This window comes from Heloderma suspectum, chromosome 2, assembly GCF_057233095.1.
Source record: "Heloderma suspectum isolate Gila_16-S chromosome 2, 16-S_ref, whole genome shotgun sequence".
Classification (NCBI taxonomy): domain Eukaryota; kingdom Metazoa; phylum Chordata; class Lepidosauria; order Squamata; family Helodermatidae; genus Heloderma; species Heloderma suspectum.
In genome coordinates this window covers 166,505,438-166,518,757 of record NC_139459.1, presented here as the reverse complement: position 1 = coordinate 166,518,757, position 13,320 = coordinate 166,505,438, and the positions used below count along the sequence as shown (strand labels likewise).

The following is a 13,320-nucleotide window of genomic DNA, read 5'->3' as shown; positions in this document are numbered from 1 at the left end:
TTCAAAAGCGTAGAGGTGTAAAGGGCGTCAAGTTGCCGGCAGCAGGTCTAGGGCCGCTGCTGCTTTGAATGCACGTGTAGAAAAGCGGGCGGAAAATAAACTGAAACAAGTAAATAAAACAAACTCTGGGTGAGCCTTCGCATGTAAAATCTCCACGTCAGCTCTGCCAGGGAACCTGTAACGAACACTTGCTGTGCAGGCTACTCCTGAGCATGTTTTATGTGGAAGTCTCGCTGATTTCAATGGGGCCTACTCCCAAGTAAACATGCATATGAGTGCAGCTTACTTTGGGGAACTGGGCCCTTCCTCATGTCCTTGTAACACTTTACTTGGTGCCATGAACTATTATATACAATGACTACAATAAATAATGATAAATAATTGTAATAAATAAATATAACTATGCACGTTTTGGTTTTTTGTTTTTTTTTGAAGAGCAACAGTGCTACGTACAATTGTGGGATTCCTTCAAAGCACTGCAACAAAGGAAAGCCTGTTACAGCTTTGTCTGTTTCATTTAAATGTTTACATTTAATTTATATGTACTTCCACTACTTCCACGTTATATATGGAGTCTAACGGGAACCTGACGTCACAGCTCTGTGGAGCGTTATGGCTTTCTTTTAAACTATTTGGCCAAGGCCAACTCCACCTGCTGACCGGGCATGGCCGGTTTCTCTTATCGGAAGTTAGAGGAGGGGGGCGGGATCTTTGCGGGTTGATATGGCAACCATGTGGGCCACCCCTTTTTGGGAACAGGCGGGCAGAAATAATGTACTTTGGGGCTTAAAATGTGGTATTATGGAGTACTGCAGTGCTTTGCCTTGGGAGTCCAGACTAAACCGATTCATCCAGATAGAGGAACACTGATTAATTTCGAGTTTATTGGCATGTCAGGGGAAAGAGCTTGACATCTTTTTATAGATGTTCAGATGTTAGCAATTCTTGTTCCTTTTTTTTAATTCTTTTTTTTATCCTGCCCTTCCTTCAAGGAGCAGAGTATATGGGGGTTATCCCATTTTACCCCTACAACAACCCAATGGAGTAGGCTAGGCTGAGAGAGTGGCTGGCCAAAATCACTTGATCAACTTTATGGCTGAGCACAGATCTGAAAGCCCCCCACCCCGGTTCGAGAAGGACATGTTCACCACTGCGGCAGACTTGCTCCCAGTTGCATATGTAAACAGCATTGCATCTATCTCTACCTGTTTGGCTGGGAGAGCCACACAACACATGCTTGTTACCTAAATGTTAATATGTGCATGCTTTCTGGGTGGGAGGCAACTGTTTTGATGTCAAAGTTCCACATTGGATAGCAACTGGATCTCATTATGGAAGCGGCATGTTCATTTCATTGGTCTCGCCGCCCCATGCCCTTGCAAGACAAATAGACCAAGGGCAGCATGTGACTCCCTTGTTGCAACAGCTTCACTAGCTATTGGTCTACGCAATTCAACGTACTGGTTATGAGCTAGGAAGACCTACACGACTTAGGACTCAGCTATTTGAAAGCTCACATTCTCCCTTGTGAGCCTGCCTGGGTTTTTAGATCCTTAGCAGAGGTCTTTCTCTCTGTCCTGCCACTATCAGAGGCACATTTGGTAGAAACACAAGAGAGGGCCTTAGTGGCTGCTCCCAGGGTCTGGAACTCCCTACCAACACAGCCCAAGCCAGCCCCATCTCTGTTCTCCTGCCGTCTGTGTGTTAATTATAATTTTCTATTTTATCTTGTATTTTAGTGTTAGCCGACTTGAGCATGATTTATTACTGATTTCATCCATTTATAGCCTGCTTGATTATATCTAAAAAGACATGTGCAGATGTCTCTGGAGCAAAACTGGTCCCATATAAATATTTTCAATACAAAATGTCCACAGTTAAAAGATCTTTTAAAAGAATGCAAAACATTTCATTTAAAAACATTTTTAAAAAACACAGACCACCATTCTCAATTAAATCACTGGAAATCAAAGAACTAACAAACAACGAACTGGGCAGTAGCTGCTAGTAGAAAGGCAGGATATCAAATAGATAGATTAGATAGATAGATAGATAGATAGATAGATAGATAGATAGATAGATAGATGACAGACAGACTGATCCGGCTCACAGGGACAGGAGGGAACTTCTGCTATGAATACCTTTCTGGGTACCAGAATGGAAAATGCTCACTGTGCATGTCAACCCAAGCCACAGTTTCCACAGCTGGCATCACTGCAGGATGAATAGATGGCCATCTATGCATGGTTTAAGACCAGTTTTTCTCCAGAGACATTTGCACACTTCCAATTAGACCAAATTGTCAGTATACTTGTTGACCATGTAGACTGGTTCTTGTAGAAGAAACAGTCCAGGGGACTTAATAGTTAATTTAGCAGTAATGGTGCACAGTGGACGTTAAGCAGGCCGAAGAAAAAAGGATCAAATCCTGCAGATGAGAAGCAGCTGAGGAAGTCCACAGCTATGGTCCCACAAGACTTGAGATCACCTCCATACTCACCCTACAGTATCTTGCGTTACCCAACAGTTGCGATTGTCAGGATCCAACTTCAGCAGCCTCCTTCGCTTCTTTTTTCCCTTGAGAGAGTTAAAAAGCAAAGGAGAGAGGTTCTTCCACCTCCTCTGCTTGCAAAGCTAGATTAGACCTATTAGTAGATTTCCTTCCATACCAAATTGAACCCTAAGCCCAGACATGAATGAAATGCACTTTTCTGGATTTTGACTCTCAAACCCTTCGCCTCCATTTGTTCTCTGTTGACCCTCTGTCAGAACACAACACCTGTCCCACCTCAAAAGCAAATCTTGCCTGCCCCAGCTTTGCCTGCCCCAGGGTCAGAAAATCCATGACATCAGATGTCTGTGACATCAGAAAGACAGCTCAGGAAAGTCACATGCCAGCCAAGCTGAAATGGCCAAATTAGTTTTGTACAGGAGTTTGAAGTTTGCCGGGCCGGGGCCTGGAGATCCCAGGGTTGAGCCCTCAGGATGGGGATTTGCCAGAGCAGCCTCCCCAAAACCACCAAGCCCTTGAAGCGTGAACTAAAAGGTAATTGGGTAAATTTCTTCTTGTTCCGTGCATGTTGTAACCATTTGAAATAATATATCAGCAGGTGTTCCAGGCAGCAGATTTCACTTGGGTTTGACTCCTAGCTCCAGGATGGAGAAGGCCATCAGCTTCAAGTCCTTCCCAGGACACAATCCACCAGGAACATCTGTACAAGTCTCCACAGAATAAACACAAGTGTTCTGGTTCGTCCAATGTGGCTTGCACAAGAGAATTTCCCGGCAGATTGTGACCCACATGAGTCTGAACTGTCTATCCCAATCTGCTACTCTGAATGAAAATATCATCTCCTCCCTGATGCACTTGCCCCTCCAAGCTGGCACTGGAGCAGGAGTCATGTTTACACGTTCCTTTTCACAAACCAATGTAGTGCTCTTGCATGGTTCCTCTTTGTTTCAATGGGGGCTCCAAAGAGGAATGGCTTGGTGGATTGTGGCCCAGTTTAATTAATGAGGGAGAGGTGCCATTTGGATTTTCAGTCTCAGGCACTAAAATATAGGGACTGCTTAAAATATTGGGACACTAAAATATTGGGGCAACTCTATATAAATGAGAGCGGAAGAAGCACCGAGGGACCAAATCGCTGTCTAATTAGGCAGAGAAAGTGGAACCAGAACCTGCAGACTTGTTGCTGTTGTTGTTTTCATTGTCTATACCACCCAATAGCCAAGGCTCTCCAGGCAGTCCACAACAATTCACAAGATAAAATACAGCTTAAACAATTAAATACCGTTAAAAAAAAAAAACAATTTAAACAGCTAAAAACATTTTCAATACAATACTAGACCTGTTCAGACAGCTGGAATAAATGCCCCCTCATATGCCATTAAATGCCTGGGAGTAGAGGACAGTTTTAACCTGGTGCCCAAAAGATGACAGTGTTGGCGCCAGGTGGACCTCAGTGGAGAGATCATTCCATAATTGGGGGGCCACCACTGAAAAGCCCTTTCCCTTGTTGCCCCCTTCCAAGCCAGCAGTAGCTGAGGTTTTAGTTCATGGTTTTTATTTTATTTATCTATTACATTTCTATACCGCCCAATAGCCGAAGCTCTCTGGGCAGGTCACAGCAATTAAAATAAAAAAATGCATGATAAAATGCAATATCAAATGTAAACATTTAAAATTACAGCATACAAGTTCAAACCAAAATAAAACCTAGCAGCAATGCGGAAATTCTTTCAGCCCAAGGGCCAAATTCAATTTCAGAGAAGCTCTTGGGGCCCCATTCCAGTGGTGGGTGGGGCCAATGGGGCAGGGGCAAAAATATTGTTGCTTCAAGCCCTTACTGTCAGTAAATGAGCCTTATGAGAGGCATTTCAACCATTTAGAATGGGGGGGGGGAGACTGCACAAAAGCTGGGAAATCACCAAATGATTGGTGGTTGGGGGAGGAAACAGGTAGGGCCAAGGAAGGGAGTGTGGGGATCTGGGGAACCCCGGAGTCCCAGATTGGGTTCCCAGGTCTGAAGTTCCCCACCCATGCTTTAGTTGCTCCCATGAGATTTGAGATTGCCCTTGTGATCATACTGTCTTTGTCCTCTTCTCCAGCCCTTGCTGGTTTCATCCTACAGTAGCCATCCCCACCTGGCACTGCCCAGATGTGTTGGACCACAAGGCTGGGGCATGATGGGGGTTGTAGCCCAACACATCTGGAGGGATACCAGATTGGGGAAGGCTGCCTTAGGGCAGGGATGGCCATTGTCTGTAAGGGGCAGCTATGCTCCAGAGTCCAGACAGAGGTCAGGAATAGTCTGCTTCCTGATAACATTGGCACTGCCAGGAAGAGTGTTGCAGTTATGGAACACGTGCGCTCAGGCACTGCACTAATGGCCTGAGGATCATATTTAGATAGTGTATTTTAGAAAAGCAAAAAGGGATGCAACATGGAAGCGTTGAATCTAGTGTGTGTGTGTGTGCGTGTGCGTGTGCGTGCGCGTGCGCACACAGGCAGGCAGGCAGGCAGAAAGACAGACAGTAAACATTTTTGATAGAGCTAACAGTGGCCAGATAAAATTGACTCAGGGTTGACATCTTGCCCATGAGTTGCCAGTTGGCCATCCCCACAGTATGTCCTTATCTCCCCCCACATCATCATCTGGCCTCACCTGAACCAAAAGGACTCCAAATGTCACCACTGGCTGTGTTACAGTTTCTTGTGTCAGCACATATACTAGCAAAGGAGTGGGGAGTCAGAAACAGGCTCCTCTCACTGACATGACTGCCCTTTCTCAGCTTTAGTTAAGCTAGGGGGGCTGTGTGCTCCCTGGTGGAGTGCATTTGGCGTCTAACTTGTTTGTGTCATGGGCCTGGGCCTCTTTTTCTCTGACCGATAGATCAATTTCCAGAGGGGCGGCCATGTTAGTGTGCTGCAGCAAAAGCAACACAATGTCGTCCGGCACCTAAAAGACAAACACATTTATTCTGGCATAAGCTTTCATGGACACTCTCCGCTTCAGGGATTCAGCTGGTTTGAAGGTGTTAAAGCCCCATGGTTTTATAGGGTGTTGAGAACTGAACCAAGTGAACTTAGAATGGGAAAAGGAAAGGCTCTGCAGTAACTGGAACTCTTTCCAGAGGGGTAGCTGTGTTCATGTATGTTGCAGCAAAAATGACAAAGAGCTTTGAGGCACCTTAAAGACTAACAAATTTACTCTGGCATAAGCTTTTATTCTGGCATAAGGCAGCCTTCCCCAATTTAGCACCTTCCAGATTTATTGGACTACGACTCCCACCATCTCCAGCCAGCACAGTAATTGTTCATGCTGACCAGGGATTGTGAGAATTGTGGTCCAACACATCTGGAGGGTGCCTGGTTGGAGAAGGCTGGCATGAGGTTGCACGGGGAAGAGGGCGCGTCATCTTCAGATGAAGTGAGCTGGTGTGTCTTGCTGCAAGATGTTGTCAGAGCCATTCGAACCAATGGCATGTGAAAAGGGCTGGAGGGGAGAGCTCATGGTCCAGTGCTGGAGCGCAGGCTTTGCCTGAGCCGTTGGAACACTGCTGCCACAGAAATAGAGAATACAGGCCTGGATGATCTGACTCAGTCTCAGGCAGCTTGGTGTGTTCAAATGCACACAGGAAGTGTAACCTTTCTTTACAAAGAGAGACACCCCTGACCACCGGATGGCAAGTGTTGCCCACAAAAGATGGATACTACCACCATGCCTTTCTTCGGAATGCTCCTGCCATTGCTGACTGGCCACCGTCAGACAACAGAATAATTCTGTTACGGCTGATGGCCAAGACAAACAATAATGACAATGGAATAGTGAGCTGGAGATATCATTGGTCTGAGCCTCCAGGCTCAGACTAAGATGTTTTAGTTGGTACCTGAGACGGAGGATCTAAATGGCACCCATTTTCGGTACTTAAACACGGGGCACAGCCCACTAGAAAGTTCTGCCCAAGACCTACTGGAAACCAAAAGATGTGCTCTTGTGCAGTTCCTGTTCAGTGCCAGTGGGGCTTGTGCAGGGAAGCATCCCAGTAGAGGGTGTGCCCCCTGGGTCAGATCTGTTCATCTTCTACTCTGCTCCCCTTAATGACATTATGCTGAACTGCTGTTTTTATACAGTTATTATTTATTTCAGAAGTGGGGAACCTGTGACCCTCCAGATGTTGTTGGACTTCAACTCCCATCAGCCCTAGCCAGCATGGACAATGGTCAAGGATTATGGGAGTTCTGGTCCAACAACATCTGGAGGACTTATTCCCCTACCACCTGGTTTATTTGGATTTTTTCCGTTTATTTTAAATATCGATCTTAGCTGGTTTGCTGCCTTGAATCCCTTTTTTGGGGAAATCGGCAGCATATACGCTTTTTAAATAAAATAAACAAATGAAATTCGAAATCTATCGCCTGAGGTGGTAGGGTTGCCTTTGTGTTCCCATATAGCAAATATCTGATCCTTGCCAATTATTGCTAAACAGAAACTGCCAGTAGAATGAACCCCTTTCATGTGCCGCTCTCTTTCTTTTGCTGCAGAGAAGCTGCAAAGCCACATCGTCATCTTTATGATAGGAGGCCCGGGCTGTGGCAAAGGGGTCCAGAGTACCCGGGTGGCTGTCAAATACAATTTCTACCACATATCTATTGGCAATCTGCTGCGGGAGGAAGGGAGCAGGGCTACCAGCAAGGGCAAGGCCATCCGGGACATCCTGCTGAAAGGTGCCCTCGTGCCCTCGGTAAGAAGCACCTGCAGCTGCCCTCTGCAGAATCCCTTTCTACTGGATAATGTTAAAGATATTGCATTGGATCCAGGCTAAGAGTTGAACCCTAAGTTAGTCATGCAATTTGGCCTGTCAGGCAAGCCCACACTGCATCTGGCTAACACTGCAGATAGACAGGTTAAAAACAAGCTCAACTGAACTTTTGGGAAGAAAATTGCAAGCACATTCTCAGAAACTGAATTTTGTTGCATTTTAACACTTTATTCTAGTTTGAATGTTGGCATTCCCACCCTATGGATGATGCTGGAATTAAGTCTTTGAAGGCACAATCCTATGCATGTTTAGACAGAGAAAAGGCCTACAATTCTCAGCATGCCCCAGAGGCCTGGTGCCTTTGCATATCAGCTGCTCTAGAGCAATAATGGATGTTGCCTCCATCACCTTCTTCTGGACTTCCCAGAGGCATCTGGGAAACTAGATGCTGGACTAGATGGGGCTTTGGTGTGATCCCTCTTCTTTCCTTCTTACATTTTCAGCATTCCAGAAGTACAATTTGAATTCTGTTTTTGTTTTTTGCAGGGAGCGTGGGGGACAAAATTTTGAATTTCTGCAAAGTTTTATTTCGTGGCTAATGCAGACTCTAGGGCCAGCTCTGGGTTTTGATGTCTCCCCCCCCCCCACCTCCCCAGCATGAGAGCTTGCTCAGTTTTAAGATCCCTCCCTTTCTGCTTGTGGCTTGATTGTGGAGTGGACTGGAATGGAAATGAGCTGATTGTTATACTTTCAAGCAGGAGTCCCCATCGCCTGGACCCAATGACAGCAGGCCTCTTGCACTTCCTCACATAGCTTTCCAGCCTCTCTTTCTGCTGCTTTCCTGAGCACCAAGAAAGCAGCAGTCAAGGTGGGTTGTGCTGATTCCAGGGCTTAGCTGCCTTGGTAGGCTCTGGCCAGCTGTCTGAATTGGTCCAGTGCTGGCTGTGGTCAAGGGTTTACTTGTACAGTGCTTCATGGTCAGGCTATCTGCTGGGGTGCAGCCTAAACTGTAATGGTGAAAAACAGCTGATGGGGGGGCACTGTCCTGCTGGACTCCATTCTGGATGGCTCCTTGCAGCGCTTGAATATGTTGCAGGAATATGGCCAGATATCCAGACCCTCCAAGGAAGGCAGATCAGTTGGCATTAGGAAGTAAGGTCTCTTGCTTTTCTCTGGCATAATAAAGCTCCTTTGGGGATCAAGATGCCTGTCTCCCCAGGGCTTCATCGTGGAGCTGCTGATCGATAACATGCTAAAAGCAGAGAATGTCCGGGGATTCGTTATCGAAGGCTTCCCCCGGGAAATCAACCAGGCCAAGCTGTTCGAGGAAGTCGTAAGTGCAGCCACTGGGTGGGAGCTGAAAGGGGAAGGCTGGCTTCGCTTACGGCAAGGGCGGGGGACGCATGGCCCTCCCGATCATGTTGAACTGCAACTCCCATGAACCCTAGCCAGCACAGCTAGTGGCAAGGGAGCACAGGAGCTGCAGCCCAGCAACGTCTGGAAGGCCACGCATTCCACACCAATGAAGAGCTGGGAAATTTTCCATAGGCTGTCATTGTGCTGGAACAGGGAACACTGTCTGTATATTAGGAACTTGTGAATTGGGATGGGAACATTTGCTGATGGTCTAGGTCTAGTGCAGCCTTCTCCAACCTGGTGCCCTCCAGATACATTGAACGGCCAGCTCATCTCATTTGAGAGGTAGAGTAACATGGCTCAGGATAGCAGCTGGGATGCAAGAGTCCTCCTGTGTTTGTGGAACTGTCCATCCGGTTTGGAATAGCTGATTAGAAAGCAAGGAAGTGAGAGACGCAGACCCCTATGCAGGTTCTGTGGGAAGCACAAGTATGGGTGGAGAAATCTGGTCCTGTTCGCCTGGGGGTTTTAAGCTTTCTCACTGGCCTTGCGGTTTGGAAAACTCCCTGCCTGGTATGGTTGGAGAGATGCATTCTCTCACTGCCACTGAGAGGTCAGAGAAGGAACAGCACTCCACCTCCTCTTGCCCTGGGAAGTGCCAGGCTTTCCAAACGGGTATGTTACTCCGTAGAACGCCACAGTCATACCAGCTGACTTTGGTCTGTTTGGCTGCTTAACACAGTATGTTCACTGATGCAGAACTGACTGGGTGAGTGATGGGGCACAAGACTAGACAAGCAGCTACTCCATAAAGCTGCTGCTATGACCTTAAGTGGGAGCAGAACACAACATAAAGCAGTGGGGAACCTACAGCCCATGGGCTGGATCCAGCCCTTCAAAGCTCCCTGTGGGCAGCTTCCCCACCCCCACCCCCAAGGAGAGTGTGGAAGGGACAAATCAGGCCAGCTGACCCACCCTGCTCTTTCAAAGTCTTGGGAGGGAGGCTTCACATAGACAGCTTTGAACAGGTGCAGGTTGGGCCAGCTGACCTGTTCCACACGTTCAGCTTTGAAGGCTTGGATTGGGCTGGCTGTTCCGCCCTTGGAAAGTGCCCCCCTTTTTGGGGGTGGCCCCTGGTGGGCCTCCACAGCACCGCCATATGATACTCCGTGCCCCCTTCTTTTCATAGCCTATTGCCTGACACACGATATTCAGCATCTTTCTCCAGGGATGGGCAACTCGTAGCCTGCCAGTTGTTTTGACTTACATTACCCATCATCCCTTGCCATTGGCTATACTGGCTAGGGCTGACTGGAGCTGTAGGCCACAAATTGCCCACCAATGTCTTAAATCCATTGGCCAGTGGCTTAGATGGCCTTAGAAGATTAGACCAATTCATGGAGGGGTTGGGTCTATGGAATATCCGTATACAGAGGCAGTATATCTCTGCAAGCCAGTTGCTGGGGGGCAATAGTGAAGGAAGGCCTTTATACCTTGTTTGTGAGCTTTGTAGAAGCATCTGGCCGGCCACTAATGGGAACAGGATGCTGGACTTAAGATAGGTCCTTTCCCAGCAAGGTTCTTCTTGGGTTAGCAAGGGTGTGTCTATATTGCAAGCACTGGATCCCAGTTACAGCCTCTGCCCTTCTGGTCTAGAAGAGCTTTGCAGGTCAAGCACAAAACAATTAACAGCTGAGCTGTGCATTTCACATTACAGGTGGGCCGTTCGCCCAACATTGTTATAGTGTTTGACTGCTCTACAGAGACGATGATCCAGCGACTGCTGATCCGAAGCCAGATGGGCGGACGGGTGGATGACCATGAGAGAATCATCCGGCAGCGGCTTGAGACCCACTATACGCTGTGTGAGCCTGTCCTCAGCCACTACCTCCAGAAGAGCATACTTCGGAATGTAGGTCTCTGTGAATCCGGCCGGGCCCCTAATGCGCCCATCTGCTTCCACGGAACCCAGGCAGGGGAAGGCCTGGCTGCTTGGCAGCAAAGAGAGAAGCTACGCTCAGACATGATTCTGCTCTGGACTAGCAGCCAATGCAGTCCCTTCAGAGACAGACCCCTGCCTCCCCAGAAACAGGAGGCCATCTGCCAGGTTGTGCCCGTAGACAAAAGGTGTGGGCAGCTAGTAAAGCTGGAGGCAGGGTCGCATTAATACTGCAAGGCAGATGTTACAGAAGGATCCTCATGCCCCAAGGAAGTCTAGGAGAAAAGGAACAAGGGGAGGAGGCTGGGGTAAAATGCCGCTGTTTCCAGCAAATAGGTTGGATCCAGGCTTAAATCATGCTTCGAGGAGACCTATTGAAATCAATGAGACTTAAGTTATCTGTTTTATGTAATGGGATTTATGAATTGCTTAAAAAAAAATTTAAGTGATGCACAATAACATGTCTAACTTCTTCCATTGATTTCAACATGCTGAACGCTATATGTGATTAAGTCTGGATCCAATCCAATGTGGTTTTGGGTTGTTTTTCTTCCAGAGATAAACAGCCTTATTTATACTGGAATGTGAAAACCACATGGATATTGGAAAGAAGGCCACCCACACAAGAGAATGGTTCAACGAATGCTTAGCAGTTATATGGTGCTTCTGAGTGTTCAAAGTTCTTCACATATGATTGTCATTGTGAGACAAGTTTCTGCTCATAGGCCTTTCCTTATGAAATCCACTTTGCATTCTGACACGTCGTCCTAAATGTATTTATTCTTCCATTGAGTAAACATCAGTTAAAGGACCAAAGTTGGAAAGGATATCTCGCTAATTTGTTGCAATCCCCTTTAGTAAGGCAGGATGGCAGAGATCTAAGGAGGCCTGAAAGATGATACCCAGACTTAGCCTGACTGCTACACCTTAAAAGGACATTACACAATGTCCTCCAGTTTACTACTGCATTAAGAGTTATGCAGTTTCTCCTAATGCTGAATCGTTACATAAAAGCCCAGTTTATCTTGGACACACACCAGAATCCCCTTGACTACACCCTGCTAATTTTTCCTCATTTATCAGGGAGGCTGTCCTTCACACTTAAGGGAAAAACTACCATAATTGCACTGGGGACTCCATTGCTGGTGGCAACGTCTGCTCCCACCTCTCCTAATACTAAACAGCCTTCACTCCCACTGACAAAAGCCAAGGGGACAGAGGCAGCAGCAGTAAGTGCTGTTATACTGAAGTTACTCCTTGGCGCCCATAGGTATCAACAGGCATTTAGCAAATTTGTTAAAACCCTAATTCTACCTTCGTTTGTTTAAATCTGTTGCTTTTAAATCTCTTTCCATGATCCTTGTAAATACGGAAATATAGTTAACTACTTTTTTAAAAGTCTGAGACAGCTGCTGTTCTACCTTGGGAACACAATACTTCAGATAAACTCTTTGCAATGCCAGGTTTTGCTGCTTTTATTTCCTAAAACAGAATTGGGGGACCTACTCTAAAAGGGGGCTGTAGCACAAAATTAAAAGACCATGAGGAATCCTGCTGAAGAGAATTCAGGTCAGGTTGCTGCACCAAGGCTAAGTGTGCGCAAAACAGTTTCAGATATACATTTTTATCTTCAAGGTCAACCAACAGAATTGATTGATAACAGCTTCAAGACAGAGAGGAAACTATTCCTTCACCGAAGGCGTAGTTAACTTAATTAACTGCAACAAGATGGAAGGATGGTGACTAGCTTAAATGTTTTTTTGAAAAAGGATTAGACATGTCTCAATGGAACTTCCATGTTCAGAGGCAGTATACCTCCACAAACCAGTTGCTGGGAGAAGTGGGGAAATTGAACAGCAGGGCAAGATGGTTGCCTTCATCAATTGCTTATATACACCTCCCAGACATATCTGCATAGGCACTATAGGACACAGGATGTTGGAAGAGCTTTTGGTCTGACCAAGTAGAGCTTTTTGATCAGGGTTGCTTAGACATCCCCATTTTAAGATGGCACCATCTTAAATCAGAGAACCTTTAGTCTTTATATACCTATGAGCTAAAGCAAGCCTCAGGGTTTCTGTACCCAGGAAATATTAACAGCAATGGGCTCCTGCCAGCAGTGAAAGGGAAGTGTGATGGCCCCAGATAAGGTGTCCAAGAGCCCTTCATTCTGTTTTTGTATTTACAGATCCTTGGAGAGGAGCCCCCGGAAACAGTCTTTACCAAGTGTTGCAGTGTTGTCGATGATGTGATAAAGGCAGCTGCTTTAAATGCATAGCTATTTAGTTCTACGTACAAATAAAGGTTTAAACTTCTGGTCCATTACAATGCCCTCCTCAAAACTCTTAACCCCACCCCACCCCGAGCCTCAATACTGGTTCATACATGCATGTACATCACTTGATGGCTTGTTGCTTAATGTGTGAATGGACTACTTTGAAAAGTAATGTTTAGAATGCGATCATGCATTCACACATGTAGGTCACACCACTTAATGCTGCGGTCGTCATGAACACGCATGAATTAAAAAGACCACCCCATCTTGCTCCAGCAATCTGTCAGTGACTTTCATCTGAGATGGCAGAGCAGAGCTTCAAAACAAGAGGTTGTGGAGGCCACCAAGCAGCCAAGGGGATCTATGACTAGCACCAAAGCACACTAGGAAGGCATCTTCTAGCCTTAGAACTTTTGAAGAGAAACACATGTAAAGCAAGACTTATTAAGATCTAGGGTCAGATGCAGAAGTATCCAACAGAATA

General features: G+C 46.4%; 1 protein-coding gene across 1 annotated transcript; it reads left to right on the top strand.

The window, feature by feature from the left end:
• The first annotated feature begins 2,985 nt into the window (after positions 1-2,985).
• LOC146353135 (adenylate kinase isoenzyme 1-like) lies at positions 2,986-12,839 on the top strand. The gene is made up of 5 exons (XM_084829700.1): positions 2,986-3,046; positions 7,049-7,248; positions 8,486-8,599; positions 10,340-10,534; positions 12,750-12,839. Exons 1-5 carry the CDS (start codon positions 2,986-2,988, stop codon positions 12,837-12,839), a joined length of 660 nt encoding a protein of 219 aa, XP_084685826.1.
• The last annotated feature ends 481 nt before the right edge of the window (positions 12,840-13,320 follow it).

Excerpts from the sequence above, each read along its gene's own strand:
- LOC146353135 (XM_084829700.1), top strand. The coding sequence starts at position 2,986 with ATGGGGATTTGCCAGAGCAGCCTCCCCAAAACCACCAAGCCCTTGAAG. Across the intron at positions 3,047-7,048 it reads CTTGAAGCGTGAACTAAAAG|AGAAGCTGCAAAGCCACATC; the intron begins GTAATTGGGTAA and ends CTTTTGCTGCAG. Across the intron at positions 10,535-12,749 it reads AGAAGAGCATACTTCGGAAT|ATCCTTGGAGAGGAGCCCCC; the intron begins GTAGGTCTCTGT and ends TTGTATTTACAG.